This window comes from Mya arenaria, chromosome 7 (assembly GCF_026914265.1).
Source record: "Mya arenaria isolate MELC-2E11 chromosome 7, ASM2691426v1".
NCBI classification, from domain to species: domain Eukaryota; kingdom Metazoa; phylum Mollusca; class Bivalvia; order Myida; family Myidae; genus Mya; species Mya arenaria.
In genome coordinates, this window is record NC_069128.1 from 16,758,167 (window position 1) to 16,777,968 (window position 19,802).

Genomic DNA, 19,802 nt, shown 5'->3' on the forward strand with positions numbered 1-19,802 from the left:
CGAAAGGTAGGCGACGCAATTGCAGAAACCGGAGCTGCTGATGCGTATTGTTCTTATTTCATCAACGCCCTAGAGGAAATGATGAAGTCCAATAACGAAGTGCTCACAATTACAGCTACGTTGCAACATGTAGTGACGTGTCTTGGACGTTTTTCAGAGGTTTCAGTGCTTTTATGCGAAAAGCTTTCCAGCAATAGAGTGTTTCTTGAGAGGAGCAAGCAGTTTCTTGCCAAAACGGTTGGATTTCTTTTAGTTATATTTTTCAATTTAAAATACGAACTTACACCCAATGAGCGTTCAATATATCTATTATCACAAAACATTTTTTGGGTAGTCATTTACCTTATATATTTACAAACTGTTTAATATCAAATCAATTAAGATTATGTGAGTATAGGAAATCTAATAATCATGTTATATACAGATGTTACAGGTATCCACCTGTGTCGTCCAAGAGGCTGTGGGTTCGGTCCCAACCAGTGTTACTTTCTCATGGCCTCCCAGTTCTAGTTTTCTATCAGAGTGTATTAATGTGTGTAGAAGAAAGCACTTTATAATATTTGCATAATTTTACATTTTACTCGTCATAAATGCGCTTCTCTTTTTACTGGGGATTTAACAAGTTTATCCGGTCATTTTATTAAGTGATAGCAGAATAGAACATCTGCGAACTAATTCATTGCCATGGTAAGTATTTTACGTTCGTTTCTGTCGGGTACTTCAACAAATGTATCTGTTTGGGCGTTATCCGGACATCACTGCAATGACGAAATAACATTTTTTGCAGGGCATCTTCAACAGAATCCACGACAATAAAGTCTACAAAGCTGATGACCCCGGCCTTTTATTTTTGTATTATTTCTTAGCCCCATTGCTTAATATTGCCGCAAGGGATGATCTAGTTATCGAAATGAAAGAAGTTGGATTCACAGATGCTTTAAAAGAGTTTCTGTCCAAAGAAGATCCTAACATTTGGATGCAGGTTCTGACATTGCTAGCAGGTATTTCCTAAAGTTTTAGATATTTGGGAACGTCATTTTTGTATATAATGCAAACATAATAAAACATGATATTTAGCATATTTGTCATATTTGTATTGATTTACTAGAGTAACAACCAACATACCACCAGTTAAGTCAGCAAAGGGTTATCTATGCAAACACCTCATAAAATAATTGTTATTGAATATGTCCGTCCTAACTTTAGTGTACTAGACCATCATGTAAGCCAAATGAAGCATGGCTTTGCGGCCAAAATAATATAATTTCCCATTTTCGAAGAAAAGTAGCTTTACCAGGCGACTGTGTTAGTTGTTTTCCATCTAGGATATTTAAGAAAAGTTTCCCTTTGGGGCGTTTGATACTGAAATAATTGTGCTACTGCACAATGCCGTACGTTTCAGCATTAGTGACAGAAGAAGAATGTGATGTAATACTGTCAAACAAAGAGCGAGTTGAAGAGTTATTGAACTTGCTTGCAAAAGGATTGAAAGAAAGCGAGCTAAGGGTAAGAGGCTGGTCATGCCCACGCGCTGTTGCTCATAGTAAGTCAATTTAATATGCTAGGACTTTAAACTGAGTTTAGTTGACTATAATAACATCCATACTAATTAAATATCTTATATTGATAAAATATGCTGTGTTTTCATGTTCATATAAAAACATAAAAGGATAGATCATCAACCATATCATAGACTTCATATCATTTCTAGAATATATTGTTTGATGTCACTCATTGAACGTTATTTCTTATACGTAAACGCAGCTATTCGTTTGTTGGCGAGGAACGATGCAAACAAGAGAATGCTTGTTGAATTGGGCGCTTTTCAATTGTTGTGTAAACTTGGAAAGGTCAATGGAAAAGAGGAACAAATGGGTGTGTTTTTGCTCTTGTTTCCTTGAATCACGTTAAACTCGATTGTAATACAACATTATCAATGCAATATTTTTACCATTTGTATAATACTTACATCAAATGGTAAAAATGGAGCAGTGCTATTTTTTGAACGTATTTTAACATGCACACGCGGTTTTATGTAATATTATTTTGATTTTGTAAAGATGTTTTTTTTTAATATGCTTAAATAAATATTCTATACATCTTTTTAATTATGTATTAAAGAAAAAACTATGTCTATATTTAATGTTAATTGCTGATGTGGTTGTGTAAATTATTGCAATAAAACAGTATAATTGGAATATATCAAAACTATGATAATGCATCTTCATAAAATAGAAATGATTGGGCGAACTTATATGATATATACAAAATTAATGAAAATGAGAATAACTGATAATAGCAAACGTTTATATCATTAAACGCAGGTAAGTGAATAATGTTAAGTCATTCCTCGTTTTTCAGAAAGTTTGCAGTCAATTTGGCTACTATGTTTTGACGAGAAAAACAAGAAAGAAGCTGTCGACAATGAAAAGATTGGAATAGTGGATCTTCTCCTCGAACTCCAAGGAGACACTGACAAAGATATTGCACGTGCCTCGCGTAAAGCGTTGTGGACTATACGCGATGAACTGAGCAAATCAAAGAACAGGCGTTACAGGAGAACAGGTCTGCTATAATATGTATTTTGAGACTGATCTATATAAGCTTTTGCCACTTGTGATACAAAATAAATATCATGACGATATTGCCATTTACTTATTCAATGTTGATACTTTAGTTTGAAACGCGAGTTAAGTAGTTAGGTAATCGTATAAAAAATATCATCAAAGTGTTTGTATTAATAGGTGAAAAATACAAACTATCTGCAACACAGTACCAAACACATACTACAGGAAAAGATCGCTCTAAGCCTAGGGCTGAACTAACGGCAGAAACGGACGATTGTAAAAACAAGTATACCACTAAAGTACAACATGGTAGTATTTATAACACGAAATCAATTCTGAATTACGCCAAAGCAAAGAAACATATCATGATATCCTACAATAAGACCCACAGAGAAGTTCTATTGAAAATAAAAGAAAGAATTTCTAGACGTGGATATTCGGTAAGTTATAGCATTTTAGTACCTACGTTTTACACTTGATTCGAATACGATAAACTTAGTTTAAAATAATGTGGTGGTGTCTATTGACAAATTAACCACAAACAAATTAAAGCTGAATGAACCCTATTGAGGAGGAAGTTATATATCTTTCTAGTGTACTTCCGTCGAAAATTATTTAGAAAGAAGGAGAAGACAAATAGTGTTGCTCCTATACCCCAACCACTAATCATCCGTAAACATAATAGGCATGTCGTCATTTTGTTGATTTTGAAACCTTTTATTTTACATATGATTTCAGTGGAAGTAAAGTGTTGATATCTGGTTAAAATATTTACTGGTTTAATTATTCATTACACCAACATCCAATGGGTCTTTGGTTTTAAAGTAACCGATTGAGTTACGTCACTCGAAACTGATTGTCAGTATTCCTTTTGTTGAAAGGTTTGGATGGATGTTGACAATATGTCAGGCTCCACACTCGACTCAATGGCTCGCGCTGTGGAAGATGCTGAAATTGTACTGATATGCATGTCACAGATGTACAAAGACAGTAATAACTGCCATGCTGGTACAGTTAATTTTCATCACTATGAATGTTAATATTTTATAAACACAAGGTATTTATATTCGCCATACGCGAAGTTTTGTAAACACATAACTCGGCAATTTGACTTACTAATCAAGTCCTTTAAAATATGTAGAAACTGTACATTGGGCATTAAAGGTAATCATTTTATTCATACATGTCGCACGATCGCTATCGCTAAATTTCTTAATTTTCAAAATTGCATTGTAATACATTGAATTGGCTTGATATAGTTAAGGTATGAAATAGGCGATGTGGGGCCAAGATGGCATAATCCAATCCAATAAAATAATTGTGTTGTCATTAGTGCAAAACTCCCATTATACCGCTTTGAAATTGATTTTTTTCTTTAGCTTAAAATAAGATTTTTACTGCAGAGTTATATCTGTCTGAAAATATCCATCGTGCAGATACTTTTTCATGTTCTTTAGCATATTTGCTTATTAAACATAGCCCGGTTTCAAGGGCGTGATTTCATGTCGTTGTGTTTTGTTCAATTTGCACTTGGGTGTCGTTTTTTCTTATATCAAACAAAGTAGGAATCTCCTATGAAATAAGTTGTTTAGCTTGACATGGGTGTAGTTTAGGGCACCTTTACGTATACGGACATTGTCATTAAATATTCAAAACAATGGTCGCTCACCGCACATTTCTGCTTCATCCATTTCCTTCCTTCACTCATTTCAAAAATAAAAGCTTTAACATCGGAAAGTGTGGTTCAGATTTGTATAATTGGTTTTGCATATTATTAATTATACATTTCATTATTGCATCAAGTGTGTAGAGGTTGGGAACAACATGCCAAGGTTTATATGTCATATCACTTAAACATTCACTTACTACTGTATTTTACACCGTGTGCTCCTTCTTAACATTTTATTGATATAAAGAAAGTCATCAAAATACTAAGTAAGCAATGGATTTAGTCCATGGTTCCTGTAGTTTATTTAAAAGATTACCTCAGTTTATAATCCAACACAGTCTTATGTTATTAGTACAGTTTACGTATTTTGTATATACACTTTATATGACGTTTTTTAACACAACAAACATGCATGGATTTTTCAGAGGCTGAGTATGCCTTTGCATTAAAGAAAAAAATTATTCCACTGTACATGGAACGGAACTACAAGCCTGATGGATGGCTGGCGATTTTATGTGGGACAAAACTATATTTTGACTTCAGCGGCAAATATGACTATGAGGATAAGTTAAAAGAATTGCTAAAAGAAATTGAAAGACAGTTTCCAGGATCATCAAAACCACAGGTATTCTATTATTAGTATATATTTCACTATTTACAGAGCAATGTACTTTACTTTTCTATGTAGGGCAATACATCATGCGTAAATTTGTTATTCTTAGTATATGATAATACTAGTTTTCCGATGTTTTCGTTCGATTGAATATTGTTGCGTTATCTATTAAATATCGTATTGCATGAACAGTAAACATAAATTACTATACTCTTAGTGTTACGAATCTTACTGGGTTATTCTAAGTAATATGGGCTCTACTTAACTGTGAACACAGTATATGTGATAATAAGGACATGTATTGTCTTTGAACAAGGGACAGCTCGCGCCTATCCAATGCAAATATATGAACTGCCAACATCAAATAAATACACAAAACGAATATAAATGCGCAGAAAATACATAATGCACATAATTAGAAATACATTTCCTCAATACTTTATTTACCATTAAACACAGTGTATGTGATAATAAGGACTTTTATTGTTTTTGAACAAGGGACAGCTCGCGCTTATCCGATGTAAATATGGGGACTGTGCATGCGTGCCTAAGAACCGAAACGGGTGTTAAAACGGTATCCGTGCAGTAAACTTAATATAGGAAATGCATGCAGGTGGTTAAATGAGGGGCAATGAGTTAAATGAGAACTCATCAATAAAACTACAGAAAGAGACATAGAAACAAACATATGACAGATATAAAATATTTCGTATTACTACGTTACAATTTAAAATGAGACTTTAGTCATATTCTTAAAGTTAAACTATCAATACATACAGTACAGTGCAGCAAACACCCCCTATTTCTTCCGCGAAGCTGTTCTAAATAATGTTTAACTGAACACGTAATCCGTGCTTATAATGACTCAGTGTTGTTCAATGTACAAAATGGTAGAACGCAATACTAAAACAAGATGGAAACGTAAGTTTATGCCAGGTAGGCTAATAATTGCCCGAAATACCTGTAGCACCGACCCCACACCTCTTATTCCGGTAACATACCACCGGTACAGTTCATATATACTACTCAATATATGTAAAGGATGCTCTTTTCTACAAGTAGCACATATTGGCAGAGCTATTGCTAATGGTACATATGTGTTTATTTCGGAACGGAACATGATACAGAAATGCATAAAAAATGCATAGGTATTTGGCATTCACGACGGGGAATCCACGTGACCAAATGGTAGGTTTCAGTGCAAGATGGCGTCACCAAAACGCTCGACTCGAGCTGAAAATCAAGGCAATACATATAATTATAAAAGTTTCTTTATTTTTTAACATAGCCTATCATATACCCACCTACCTAGTGTGTATTAGCATATCCATGTTTTCCTTGAAATTTTAACCGTTCTCGAGAACACTTCGGCAATGTTTCCAAAATGTACGAAATCCGACTGGTAGGTTACAGTTCTATTTATCATTTTGGCTCGGATTTAGCAGAAAATGAGGTTGTAATTTGGGAAAATCGCAAAAAAAACACTTTAGTTTTGTTTAAACATAACAGGCATATGCATTTGGCAACGAATATTTTAATAATTTTAAAAGATATGAGAACGAAAAGAAAATGATAGGTTGCAGCTCCGATTTTTGAAGAGATAGGTTGCAGTACCATATAAAGGTTGTCGTCTGGACTGCAAATTATGTAATGTGATTGTTGTATCACTGTTATTGTATACAAGCATGGAGGAAATGAAATGTGACAAACTGTTTTTATTTTTATGAATTAAAGATATATATATATATATATATATATATATATATATATATATATATATATATATATATATATATATATATATATATATATATATATATATATATGGACACGTCGTGTATATAATATCAGGTTGTTTAACATTTTTATTTATTTACTGCCGATATATTATTATGTGAAGTATTATGGATACAACTGTTCTCCCACTTCAGATAAGTACATCCAATAATTTAACCATGCTAGATATTCTTAGCCACGGGCAAAGATAAAATGCCCGTATGGAACTCCTTTTTAATGGTCACCACATTGTAATTACCTCCCTTGTTGAAGACTGTCGTCTGTAGCATCATGGAAACCTTGTCTTGTGGCAATATTTAGAATGCTAGTTAATTATTTCTCGCTTCGAATGTCACCATAAAACAGTTTTCACGCACCATTCAAGAAATAATGGTTCACTCTCCTTAGGACTATTTAAAGACCGATTTTACTATTGATTTAATCGGAATCACTGCGCGCATATCCATGACAACCACGAATTATCTCATATCCATACGCAATTATTTTCACTCTGCACAAAAGAATTCCAGCAAAAAACTCATTTTTTACTTAATTATTTTTAACTGAGGTGGGAGAAAAAGCATCTACCATTGCCGCTCGCGTAAGAAAGGGTAAACCTCGTTTCCGCAAAACACCCTATGCTCGGGTCGGAATGAACCTATCTTACACTCTCGGCCATGGAAGAAACTTATAATCTTTATCCTAATCAAGTGTTAAAGATTTCTTTAGTTGAAGTTACCTTTAGGTAACACAAGGTTTAATAAATAAAAAATACCAATCACTTGTTTGGTATTTGTTCATTTAAACAAAGGTGGTCTCAATTGGTCCGAAGTTGTTCAACACGGCGCATTAATCGAAAGCTAACTCTTCAATATCTTACATCATATTTTTTCTAGTACTGATATTAAGTCAGGTAATGCATGTTCATGACACGGAAGGATTATAACAGCGACGAAGGTAGTTTTATAATTAAACAATGGAGGAATAAGCTAGGTTTAAACCACATCATCCTGCGATTAAACAATATTTTTACATATAAAATGCATGTTGACATTGAAAACCAGTCGAGTTTAATTCGTTGATCTTGTTCAAACGCAAGTAACAAAGTTAAACGTTATACTTAACTAAAATGACAAACATTGCCTTTCATGAGTTCTGCTTACATGAACTGGTGACCAAGTATGTATGACATGTAATATGTAAGGAGCGATTTAAAAGTTCAAACGTAAATGGGTAATAAATATACAAGCTCATATAGGAAGTTGCTTTTGACATGCACCAATCGGCATTCTTCAACAATTAACACAAAATGTTGATTGATTAATATTATAACGCACACACATATATATATTAAAGCTAAAATATCAAATGTAAGAACGGCATCAGCATAACATGATGAACTTTTTATTATGATATTTACAGTGAAAATGGATATATTTGTCGTGTTTTTTTGTTATGAGAATGGCACATGAGTCTTTTCCGATGATCTTTGTTGGAAGCTGTTTCGACAAATTTCATCTAGCCTTTTCCCAACGTACACCTAAAGTTTCCCTTTGTATTGCATTTCTGTCTGTGGGTGCTGTCGCTTTCTTTCTGCGTGAGGCCAGTCTTGACCTCACCTTGTGATCAAACGAATGCTCACTGAACACTTCTTTTGTTTTGTTGTATCGCTGCCATTTGTTTTGGTTGGCTGTTTAGATATCCTGCATTCATTTCGTTTAGGTTGATGAAGGGAAAGACTCTCTTATTCGTGTCATTGGTCTGAAAGATAAAAATGCATTCCATATGATATATCGAAAATTGCAAAACATCGATTGACAAGTCATACAATAAAAGTGTGTGCAGATTTTATCACAGATAATGGTTTAACAATTCAACTCTAAACGTGTAATACATCAATTTGTCACAGAAAACAAATCATTAATGATGGTAACCTTATAAATTTGTAAGCAGAAAAATCAAAAGTATAAAAACAGCAGTCTCGATGTGATTTTCAATGATTTTATAATTTTAGATGATGTTATAACTATCTAAAAAGAACAATGGTATAGAAAAATATCAGTTGAGTTTTATGGGAACCTATATGTTTGGCTTGAACACTAAAACTAAGTCAAAGAATCTGCAGTCCAGACGGCAACCTAAATATGGAACTGCAACCTATCTCTTCAAAAATCGGAGCTGAAACCTATCATTTTCTTTTCGTTCTCATATCTTTTAAAATCATTAAAATATTCGTTCCCAAATGCATGTGCCTGTTATGTTTAAACAAAACTGTTATATGCGATTTTCCCAAATTATAACCTCATTTTCCGCTAAATCGAGCCAAAATGATAAATGGAACTGTAACCTACCAGTCGGATTTCGTACATTTTGGAAACATTGCCGAAGTGTTCTCGAGAACGGTTAAAGTTTCAAGGAAAACATGGATATGCTAATACAAACTAGGTAGGTGGGCATATGATAGGCTATGTTAAAAATTAAAGAAAAGATTATTATTATATGTATTACCTTGATTTTCGGCTCGAGTCGAGCGTTTTGGTGACACCATCTTGCACTGAAACCTACCATTTGGTCACGTGGATTCCCCGTCGTGGGCATTGAATACTTTTAAGGACCACAACTCAAGAATGAGCCATACAACTGCGTTTTACCAAACTTTAAAAAAGTTTAAATCTATGCTTGAATAACTGTTGTTTTTTGTTTTTTTCTAATATACTAGTATCGTATCTAAATTGATATTTTTCTATTGTAACGTCTTGTTGACGTCCGTTTAACTGATACTAATTACAAACGAACCATTGTGTCCAGAAATGTATTTGCCATCAAACTAATATATCTAGCCAGACATGGAATTTCTGAGAGTTTTGCAATATCTTTGAATAAAAGCAGCACTAAATTTCAAGAAGGATTTAAAAAACACAAAATCAATTTAAGCATCGTTTGTGCTTAAATTTGTGTCGCCGTAATGGAATGCACATTGGGATGCATTGTGTATGTGTATGGGAGAACATGTTCGTATGTTAAAAAAATCGAATGGTCGTCTTGTGTCGTTTTTGTTCAGTCGAACATAGGGTCAATTTCGGACATTTTTAAGATATTATTATGGGCCTAGGTACACTTTTGCATGTTGTCAGTGATAACACGGGGACAATATTTCAATTTTGATTTTTTTTCTTTAAGTTATGACCAAGGTTATTAAGTGAATGAAAGTAGCGCAGTATGTAGCTGTTTTCTTTTTTAACTTGTGTCAGGCCTTACGCTAAAGATTCTACTACATTTTCTTTTAAATGTGCTTATTCATACTTTTACTCCTTTGAGAGATGTCTATTTAACCTTGACATTGAAGCCGATTACAGAAAATGCATATTTTGAGGGTGTGACCACCCCTTTGCACGCTAGATTCTGTCTCAATTGGGGCGGTATTCCGGATGCCAATGTTAGGTACGCCGGTTTCAAATATAGAGCAAAAACATTATTGGGGTTCCATACCAATACAAGCAGGCAAACATGACATTATCTAAATTGAATTCCATTCACAAATAAATCGTTAATCCTTTTTAAAATAGTATATACAATCATATTGTTTTTACTTAAGCTGCATTATATTTCCAATTAGGTATTCAAGACCAGGACATATGTTACGATATGTCTCAATAACGCATTGAAATTACCCCTACCATGCCAATCCTCTACGTGTATTTACTTCTCACGTGTTGTGTTCTTTTAGCCGATTAAAGTAAGAAATGATATTGGAAGCCAATATCTAAAAAAACAATGTGCAACAATAACAAGCGGAATGGTGACCTTTTATTCAATGTATATGCTAAATGGTAATTCGAATGGCAGTTCAAAATTAACCGGTTATACGGATGATTCCAAGGATGACATCCTTATTTCTATTATTTTCCCTGTGGTAACCATTCATTTATGAATATGTATATGTATTGTGTAGGACTTCATGATTGGTAATTTTGTTAATGCACAGTACACTTATACGATACTCATATCAATACTAAATTCAATACTGCATATGCCAAGTTCAAATTTATTCATGGTGTCTTATTTATGATGTTTGGGAATGATTTATTTTCAGGCAGTGAAAAGGCGACAGCAGTTCGCCTTAAGTGCACGTTTTTGATCAAATGCCTTCATCACATGATGAACATTCGCTCCAGGTCAATACTAGCTAAACTAGTTGATGGTCGCAATGATACATCGGTGATAATTAGAAGATATCACTTCATGACACTGATATAAATGCATATGTAGTATCAATTTCCGTTCCAAATGTATGTGGTCTAGTTAAAGGCACACACTATAGGTTGATGCAAAAACAATGTTGTTTCTTTTTAATTTTAATGCATTATCATGTTGAACTCATCTGACTTTTATGATAAAAAGGCATTTGATTCAGGAACATACTAAAACATAGTAACCTTTAAAATCTTCTTATGTTTAACAGCTGCGTGGCCACAGTTTCCATGGTTAAAAAAGTGCCAGCATACGGCTTATATGCATCAACCTATATTGTGCGACTTTAATGTTCTACAAACAAAAGGTAAATGATTATGAAACACACAAGACACCATACCAAGTTAACGACAATTGAATGAAGCGTCTCTCAATATTTCTGATTAGCACCACTTAGTGAACACATAACACATGTACATATCATTGTAACGGAGCAACAAACATGACTGTTGTTCATCCGATATTTATGATTTCATTAATAATCAAACATCAGGTATCAATTCAAACCATTAAAGCACGTTGCTACAGTTGCAATGCTTGTCTGATCAAATATCAGCAAAGTCATATGAAAGTTTGTCAGGTTTGTTTCTGATGTATTGATTGTGAATCTTGAATATTAGTTTTATGTTTTTTTTGGTTTTAGTTCACTACAATTTATTATTTGATTATTGGGTTGTGTGATGTGTATGCCTTTTATAAGAAGGCCTGTGTTTTGATGTTACAGTAGTGTCTAGTAGTATTTAGTGTGATGACGATTCCAAAGATCAAACAGTGTTTAATTAAAGTATGATTTGTACCATAAATTGGTTTATATGCGATATAATTTAAATTGTATATTTACTGTTCCATTATGTCATATTTACGATAGTGAATACATTTAATATTAAAAATAGTCGCACTTGAAAAAATTAACTTTACTATTCTAAAGAGGAATACGCAGATTGCTGGCAGTTATGATCGTGTGAAATAAATGTTGTAGCCCTGCTGTATACTAACTGCATTTAATTAAATTATGTCGATGTAATTTTCTTCAATCGAGTGCTTAACAAAGACACCTGAATTGAACTGTAAAATTTACAGCGAAAAATATTTTTTTATTATCAAAGAGTATTAATTTTTATTTGTATGAAGGATAGTATACAAGTATAACATTGCTTATTGAGTGATAAGAAACTTGTCAACATGAGGAAATACTGTCGACCGACTTGACAAATCTACCATTACTCAGTCAGTCATTTATATTTATTTTGTTATTCCAAAACAATTTAAGGCGACCAATAGTTTGTTGTTAAAACAAACTGACATTTGAACCCAGAAAGACTTTCAAGATCGTTTACTTACCGTATTATTATAATTGTCGTCTGTTTACATCAGAAATTTAATATCAATGAAATCACACAGTCATCGGTAATTACCGAGTATTTTCGTACCGGATTACAAAATTATTTTACAGGAGAATTCCTTTCTCTTAGCGACAGTAAATATCAGCAGTACGGATATATACCGATACCGTGTCTAAGATATTATTACAAAAAAAAAATGGCATCAAGGAATTTAGGTTGCCCTAATATTGGCTTGATTTTATACTCTGCTTAGAGTACTCTTCGTTTTATCATACAAGTTGTATAAGCATTTCGAAAGTGTATTTGATTTTACGCTAAGAAATTGATTATTATAAGTTAATGTTGTTAAAGAACGTTTCTAAATCACAATTTTGTATACTTAATTAGATAACAATTTATATTGTTATAACAGGTTGTGTTTGTATATCCTTTTAAATTGTATTTTTTTGTATCTTTTAATATGCATGATATATTACTTTTTAAACAAGGTTGAAATAATACTATATATACATATGTATAATGTGTTTCCGGTCTTGATCGAAAAAATCCTAGCCATGGCACTTGCGGAAGCTGGTAACGAGGCTTACCGATCAACTGTACCGGCCATGTGGCTTGCCCGACAGTTTTCGATCAGGACCGGAAGGATCTTTATTCTTGCATTACTTTAAACTTCAATTCTTATAGAAAAATATTGTTTTGTACAATTTACAAAATAGCACTTGCGAAGTTGTTAACCGACGTCATGATGCCTTGTTATTTAAGTTAACGTCAAATAGTTCCTCTAAAGCAGTGTTTTTTTCAAGATGATTTCTTTCGTTCTGTCATTTCATTTCTTAATTTTTGTTTTCAGTTGCGCTGAATTGAAAGTTATAATTAACTCTTCGTAACCTTCATAATAAGAGAAATCAGACTTGATGGGTTGTTGTGATTTAGTCATCTGGCATAGGGAAGCAAAACGTAATGTTCCGGCCACATTATAATTCGATGTTCAAGTCCATGTTTCATTTTTTAGATATACGCTTGCTTGGCATATAATACACATGCTATTAAGACAACTAACAAAAACAACAATAATGGATACTACGTCTTGTGTTTTATCTCACATGAGAACCTTATTAAATTAAATCACCATTCTTTGTGTGTCAGCAACACTTAAATATCATGACTTCCTTTATGTGAGAAATAGCTATTGGCATACATGTATTGTGGGCGGCTCTGTCCCGACCGTATTTCAAATATTAAGGGATTTACATTTATTTTACTTTAAATAAAAAAAAATATTTACCTCTATAAATCATGTTTATTTTTCATTTTATAGCTCTGTGGCCACAAACTCCACTGTTAAAAATGCGCCAATGTATTGCTTATATACTTGTATCTGTATACAAATGATATTCTCTTCTTTTCTTTAACGTGTTGATTATTAATGTAAAGCTGTAATGTTCTGCTATTATCCTATACCTTCTGTGGCCTTTCATTCGTTTGGTTTAATTTAAAAGTTAAAAGTGATGCCTTATATGCCTTTATTAATATCAATGTTTCTAATACGATATTATTGATGATTTAAAGCTCTAGCTCACCAAAAAATATCGGAAAAAGTGTCTGGGACCTACATATATACCCTTTTTGTTAGGCGTATGAAACCTGAAACAAACCTTTTTGTATGCCTTACTTGTAATTATTGCTTACTTGCAGGAGTTCTAACTAACTGATATTTGGCAGTCCCTAGACTGACATTTTTTCTGAAATCTACCACTTTGACTCAAACTTTTTACATGATAAGTATGGACCCTGTCTTTTAAATAAACACGATTCCTAAAGTACAATCTTTGATATAACCTTTTTGTGCCCCGCTAAGCTTGGCATGGCATGGCTTACTCTGTCTGACATTGTCGTCGAAAGCACCTTGCTTTTGATTACAATCGAACACTTTGAACGACTTTTATGTTTTCAAGCTTGGTTTGCACATTAGTTATGGTTAGAAGATGAACCCTATATATTGTGGAGTCAAAGTTCAGGGTCATGGTGACCTTTACAAGATAGATTATTGGCACTTCTGATAGGCGACACATCGTAAAATTATAATGACCTGTAATAATGTAGTAAATATTTACTACATTGTTTGAGTGAATGTTTTAATTCTGAAAATATAAAACATAATATGCAAATGATGTAAAATTGCCAACATGTACATATGGAGTTAATTTTAGGGGAAATTGGACATACAAGTGTTTTCTTTGTCAATAAACTTAATAAATATTATTTGGTCTTTGTTGTTTTCCAGTCTGAAGACTTAATCATTAAAGGATATTACTTCTAAATGACTTTTCACTGTTAGTGTGTATGTTGTGTTTATTGTTCTATTAACAATGGTCACTTAAAGGCAGTCAAGTCCAGGACTCCATACCAGTGCTCGTCTTAGTTAACTCCAACAGATTGACAAGTTTCCCACTTGAAACAGAGGTGGAAGGCTAATAACCATGATAATGATTCTTAGGTTTTATCAAAACAGTAAATATGCCGGGTGGAGGTTGTATTCAAACCTGCGACCTCTTGATTGTCAAGCCAGTGCGCCAACCACCTGGCTACCATTAGTTGCAAACAAATTGTTTATGGTTCAGTTTGCACTAGGGTCTCTTTTATAAATGGTATATTGTCACACGTTATACAAAGCTTGACACAAATTTTACAAAGCTTGCAATCACAGTCTTCCTCGTTAAAATACTACAAATACAGAAGTGTACACTACCGGTAGTAACATGCTCTAAAAATAGAATATAACAAAACAGTTATTGTGATGGACTTGGTCACAAACATACAAACATTTTAATTAACCTTGCATATAACTGAAAAACAACTGAAGCTGTAATATTCACACAAAGCCTTTCACACATATTAAGAGACAATCCACACATGTGTAGCTTAACTCTGGCTATAATAATTGTTTAGGTATACACTTTCAACTCTTTGATAGTGGTACTAAAATGCAGTTTCAATCAAAAACATGTACATGGTCATAACTAGACATAACAAAATCAAATGAAACAAATGCACCTGTGTAGGAAGATTCTTAACTGTAGTTGTAACACTTGTTGGAATAAATATAACAGACCATTGTCGGATACCCCCAATATAATAATGTGCTGCTTCATGCAGTTGATTGAGTACTTATGTATTTTGAACATAATATTGTATTGTAAACAGAGTCCCAGGGTTGATTATAATGATGATAACAGACAAGCATTGGCATTCTCTTGTTGTTGTTTCTTTTCTATAAAGAACTACAAATCATTACGTTTAGCACTCTAGAACTTTAGAAAAACATCATCACTAGATGAACAAGCGTTCGAAGAATCAGAACTGGAATTAACACTAAGACACCTTGTTTCATTGTAAATAAAGTATGGATGGCCTAAAGTAGAACAAATGCTACTCTTGCATGCACATACTTGAGTACATAAATCACAGCTCACAAATGCTTCACATTGTCACATGGTTTTGTATGCTGAAAGTAATTTTTCTCGTCTGCACTAAGAAATGTTTTCAATGTACATTTTCATGTCTATATCAATTTCTTTACAGTGCATTCGAGTATAAATCATAAGAACCATTGTCTGCTTACCATCTCTGCAAGCCCTACCAATCTTCTGAACAAAATTGTATATGTCTTTTGAAGGACAACAATGTATGTTTGGAAGTTAACACCCATTCCAGCAGCACTAGAAGCAACGACAACAATACTGATGTATCCATTTACATCATTCATATCAGTTTTTACTCTTTCCTTAACAGTACATAAATGACAAATTTCAAAAGAACTGAATGTTCAGTTCGAAGTCGGACCATTGAATATAATTTACAACATAGTTTTATTGATGGACAGAAAATAATAAATCGTTCACATTATTCTTTTTCAGCACAAAGTTTTGAGATTAAAAACTGATCTATTTCTGGTAATGGTGTTGTCGATTAAATTTTTAGTTTAATATTTGCACGATCTGGATTAGTAATTAGCTCATGACACCCTTTGATGCAAAGCAATTTCTGGAGCTTCTTTCTCGCATCTTTGTTAGCCGTCGCTGTTATCACCTAAATTGGAGAAGCTGCCTATACCACATGCGAACAGGAACGTCTTCAGTTTCTGATTCGCCCCTGAAAGCAATATAAATTTGGTACTTATATTTGAGTAGAATAAGAACAATACGTTCTTCAATGTGTTAGGAGGGTTAACAGATAAAACACCTTTACATGGGGAGTTTTTTTAAATTAAATTAATCCTTTCTTTTGAAATATGTTGAAATTTTCTTTCAACAAAAAACAATCATGTTTAACCGTGATCGACACGTCCTTCACATGAATATTTAATTAAAGTATTGGAACTTTAACGCCAAACTTAAGACCTTCTAAATTGTGATATATGACCTAAGGAGTAATCCAAAACTAAAAACGCATTTAATAAAGCTATATTAAAAATACCCCCTTCCCTCAAAGAGTTTCATAATAAAATACTTAAAATCTATTTTTTAATTGTTTAGTTGCCAGGAAATCTTTTGATTAATGTTAAATTGTACATAAATAAAATTTGTTAAAGAAATTTTAAAGTAATGCATATACTTTAAAATGCTACCAAGAAAGGATATATAATGTATATGGAACCTATCACTGTAGGATTGTACAACTGAGCCTCGTCTATAACAATTAGTTGTATGCTTGGGCTGATTACAAGAATGTACCTCCACTTTGATACACCTAGAAGATTCTCCGGTGATGAAAACAGGAATTCAAACTTCCCTTCCAGTATGGCCAAGCCTTATTCTATGTCCTTTCATATGTAGGTAGCAATAAAACTTCATCAAAACTCGCATTGTCATAAATTCATAATGGATAACAACGGAACGCTTGGTAACTCAGACGACTTTTCCCCCCAACAGTCTTCATAAACAAGAAACCGTCAGTCCTTTCTAACAATTTACTTATAACATCAACTTGAAGCGCTTCAAATTTGCCAGTACCAAATTAACCACATGCTTTAGAAAAATATTACATGGAGGCCGCCGTTTTAAAAAGACCAATCCTTAGATAAACAAGGAAATTTCATAAGCTAGATTTCCGGCGAGGTTAGTCTGGACTTCGAAAAAATCTCCTTGCATGTCCTTGCGGAACCAATGGAACTGCCTCATTAATTATTCCTGATTACGAATATTCCTAGCCAAATGTCCAATGATACACATACGTTGTAGTGTATTGGGGGAATCCGACGATGATTGTCAGCTAATAGACATTGTTTCCCGTTGTTCCAAGTGTGTCTGCCTTGGCATGAATTGTTTCCTGTAATGGGGCGTTATAACCTATGTTACTAAATAAAGTAACAAATTTGTACAGGGTTATTGCGATTAATTGTATAAATAGTTTTACGGCCTGGACCGGGCCGATTGTCGTCTGGCGGCATGCGGTTTGAACGATCGCGCGCGAATTTAATTTTCGTTAATTAATACAATTTTGCAACTGTAAAATCACTACTACAGTGAATTATTTATTAAAGGAGACAAACGACAACGCAGTTGAAACAATGCTTGTGATTGATCACCTGTGTAGACAATTAAAGCGGCGTTTTCAGCGTTGATATAAAAACAAAACCAACGAAGCGGCAAAATTGAATGTACATGCAGATACCCATGGTTGTGTTGCCTGCTCCGCTGAACGGCGCGATTTGTAAACATTGGACGAAGACGCATTTAATTTTTGTCTTCTTACCTTCACTTTACCTCTAGTTCAACTAATTTATATGGGAAAAACATCACAAAAACAACAGTTATCGTAAATCAAATATATTGTTCCAGGATAGGTGGACTTGTGGCAGCCAAATGGAAATTCGACCTATGCGGTGGAGTATTCGGATGGAATGATTTCGGATGGAAAATCGACAAACCGAAAAATGACCTAATATATTTGTATACATTTATGTTCTTTATCACTTCTACTGAGTGGCGACGTTTCGCTAAACCCTAGACCTTCTGGTATCAATTCGGTGAATATTTGCAGTGTTCTGTTTAAACATGTACGCAAAGATCATCAAATTTTACTTTGCTCTAATGTCTAACTCTGGATTCATAAAAATGTTCCCAACTTAAGGAAAGAAACTATCAAGATCTTTAATAAATATTAAATATTAATCCATCTGATAACTCATTCACATGTCCTCCGTGTGCCATATGCCCTGAATACAACAATTGCTTTCATTTTTGATCCCCACACTTTATAACTTTGACAAATCAATCAACAGCTATTATTCTTTGAGAGTCTTTATGTAGAGGTTTAAAAGAAATGTTATGTTTCAGGATTATGTTTAAAAGCACCGTGTAAATACTTTTATTGAAAACTTGAAAACATGATTCGTAATATAAACCAGTAAAAAATCTATGTGATCACATACTGGAAGAGTGGTTCCAAGGAATGATAACATTAATGTCTGTTCCATTGACTGTGATTATTATGTGAAACACAGAACCTGTCAATAAGTTTATGGGGTAGCAACTTGGCTATATTATCGCAAAATGTATACCTTAAGAGGATTTCGAAATACTCCAATATTATGTTTCATGGTTCTTGTTATATGTTTCATGGTTCTTGTTAAAAGCACAGAGAGAAATACTTTTATTGTAAAATTATAAACAGGATTCATACTCTGGATTGATAATAGAACTTGACGTTATCACATCCTGAAGAGTGATCTTTAGGAAGCATAAATAACAGCCAATTTAAGTTTCTCGGTTCCAATGAAAGTGAAAATTAAATGCAACACAGTTACTGTTAATATCTCTTGTTCCAACTTCAACTGCGGTATTCGTTTTTCAGGAATCATTGAGACGTATTCAATGATCCCAAAAGGCCAGACTATTAATAATAAAAACACACTAGACAAAGAAATTCAACGTTTTTGCATACAATGTATCAAAATTGTGTAAGGTGACTGAATAAAGTCATGACAATAACCAAGAATTAATTATTTGGTAAAATCTAAAGTTGCATTTCTGTGAATTCCATACTGCTGCGTGTCAAAGAGTGATAGGACAGAATATATAACAATGAGACAATATGTCAAACATCAATTGTAACAGTCTCGCTAATGGCTTTCCTTCACTAAAATAAAGGATGGATTAGGCGGAACATGAACACCAATGGCTTTTTTATAATTAAGAACAGAGCGAAACATATTTGTTCTGATGTGATAAGGAGTTAAGCAAGTAATGCAGGACTATCTTATTAGAATAGTGTTTATTTCGAATCTTTGTTCAATGTTTAACTATTTTGAAAATACCTTTTTAAATATAAATATCTGTCTTAAAATATGGAAAGGTTACTGACATTTAAAACAGCATATAGATAATCATACAACTTAAGATTTCAATTCCTCGTCAACTGCGAGTATAGTTTTTGTATAGTTGTGTATGTTCAAAGTATGATTTTAAGTATTTAAAAGAGCTTTACACATTTCCTGGTCATACTACCATCTTTGGACTGTCCAATATCCGAAAAAAAAATGAAAAACAATTAAATGCTTGATTCTTGAACAAAATCCTCTT

At 33.3% G+C, this 19,802-nt stretch overlaps 1 protein-coding gene across 2 annotated transcripts; it reads left to right on the plus strand.

Annotated features, from left to right (window-relative positions):
• Positions 1 to 78: 78 nt before the first annotated feature.
• On the plus strand, positions 79 to 14,481 carry LOC128240906 (uncharacterized). 2 transcript variants are annotated; one of them, XM_052957894.1, is made up of 9 exons: positions 79 to 237; positions 788 to 1,001; positions 1,403 to 1,543; positions 1,765 to 1,875; positions 2,362 to 2,565; positions 2,745 to 3,007; positions 3,449 to 3,575; positions 4,662 to 4,861; positions 10,719 to 14,481. In XM_052957894.1, exons 1-9 carry the CDS (start codon positions 79 to 81, stop codon positions 10,761 to 10,763), a joined length of 1,464 nt encoding a protein of 487 aa, XP_052813854.1. In that variant the 3' UTR covers positions 10,764 to 14,481. The 2 variants fall into 2 exon arrangements, with proteins under 2 accessions (XP_052813854.1, XP_052813855.1); XM_052957895.1 differs by lacking the exon at positions 79 to 237 and adding an exon at positions 554 to 687.
• Positions 14,482 to 19,802: the final 5,321 nt, after the last annotated feature.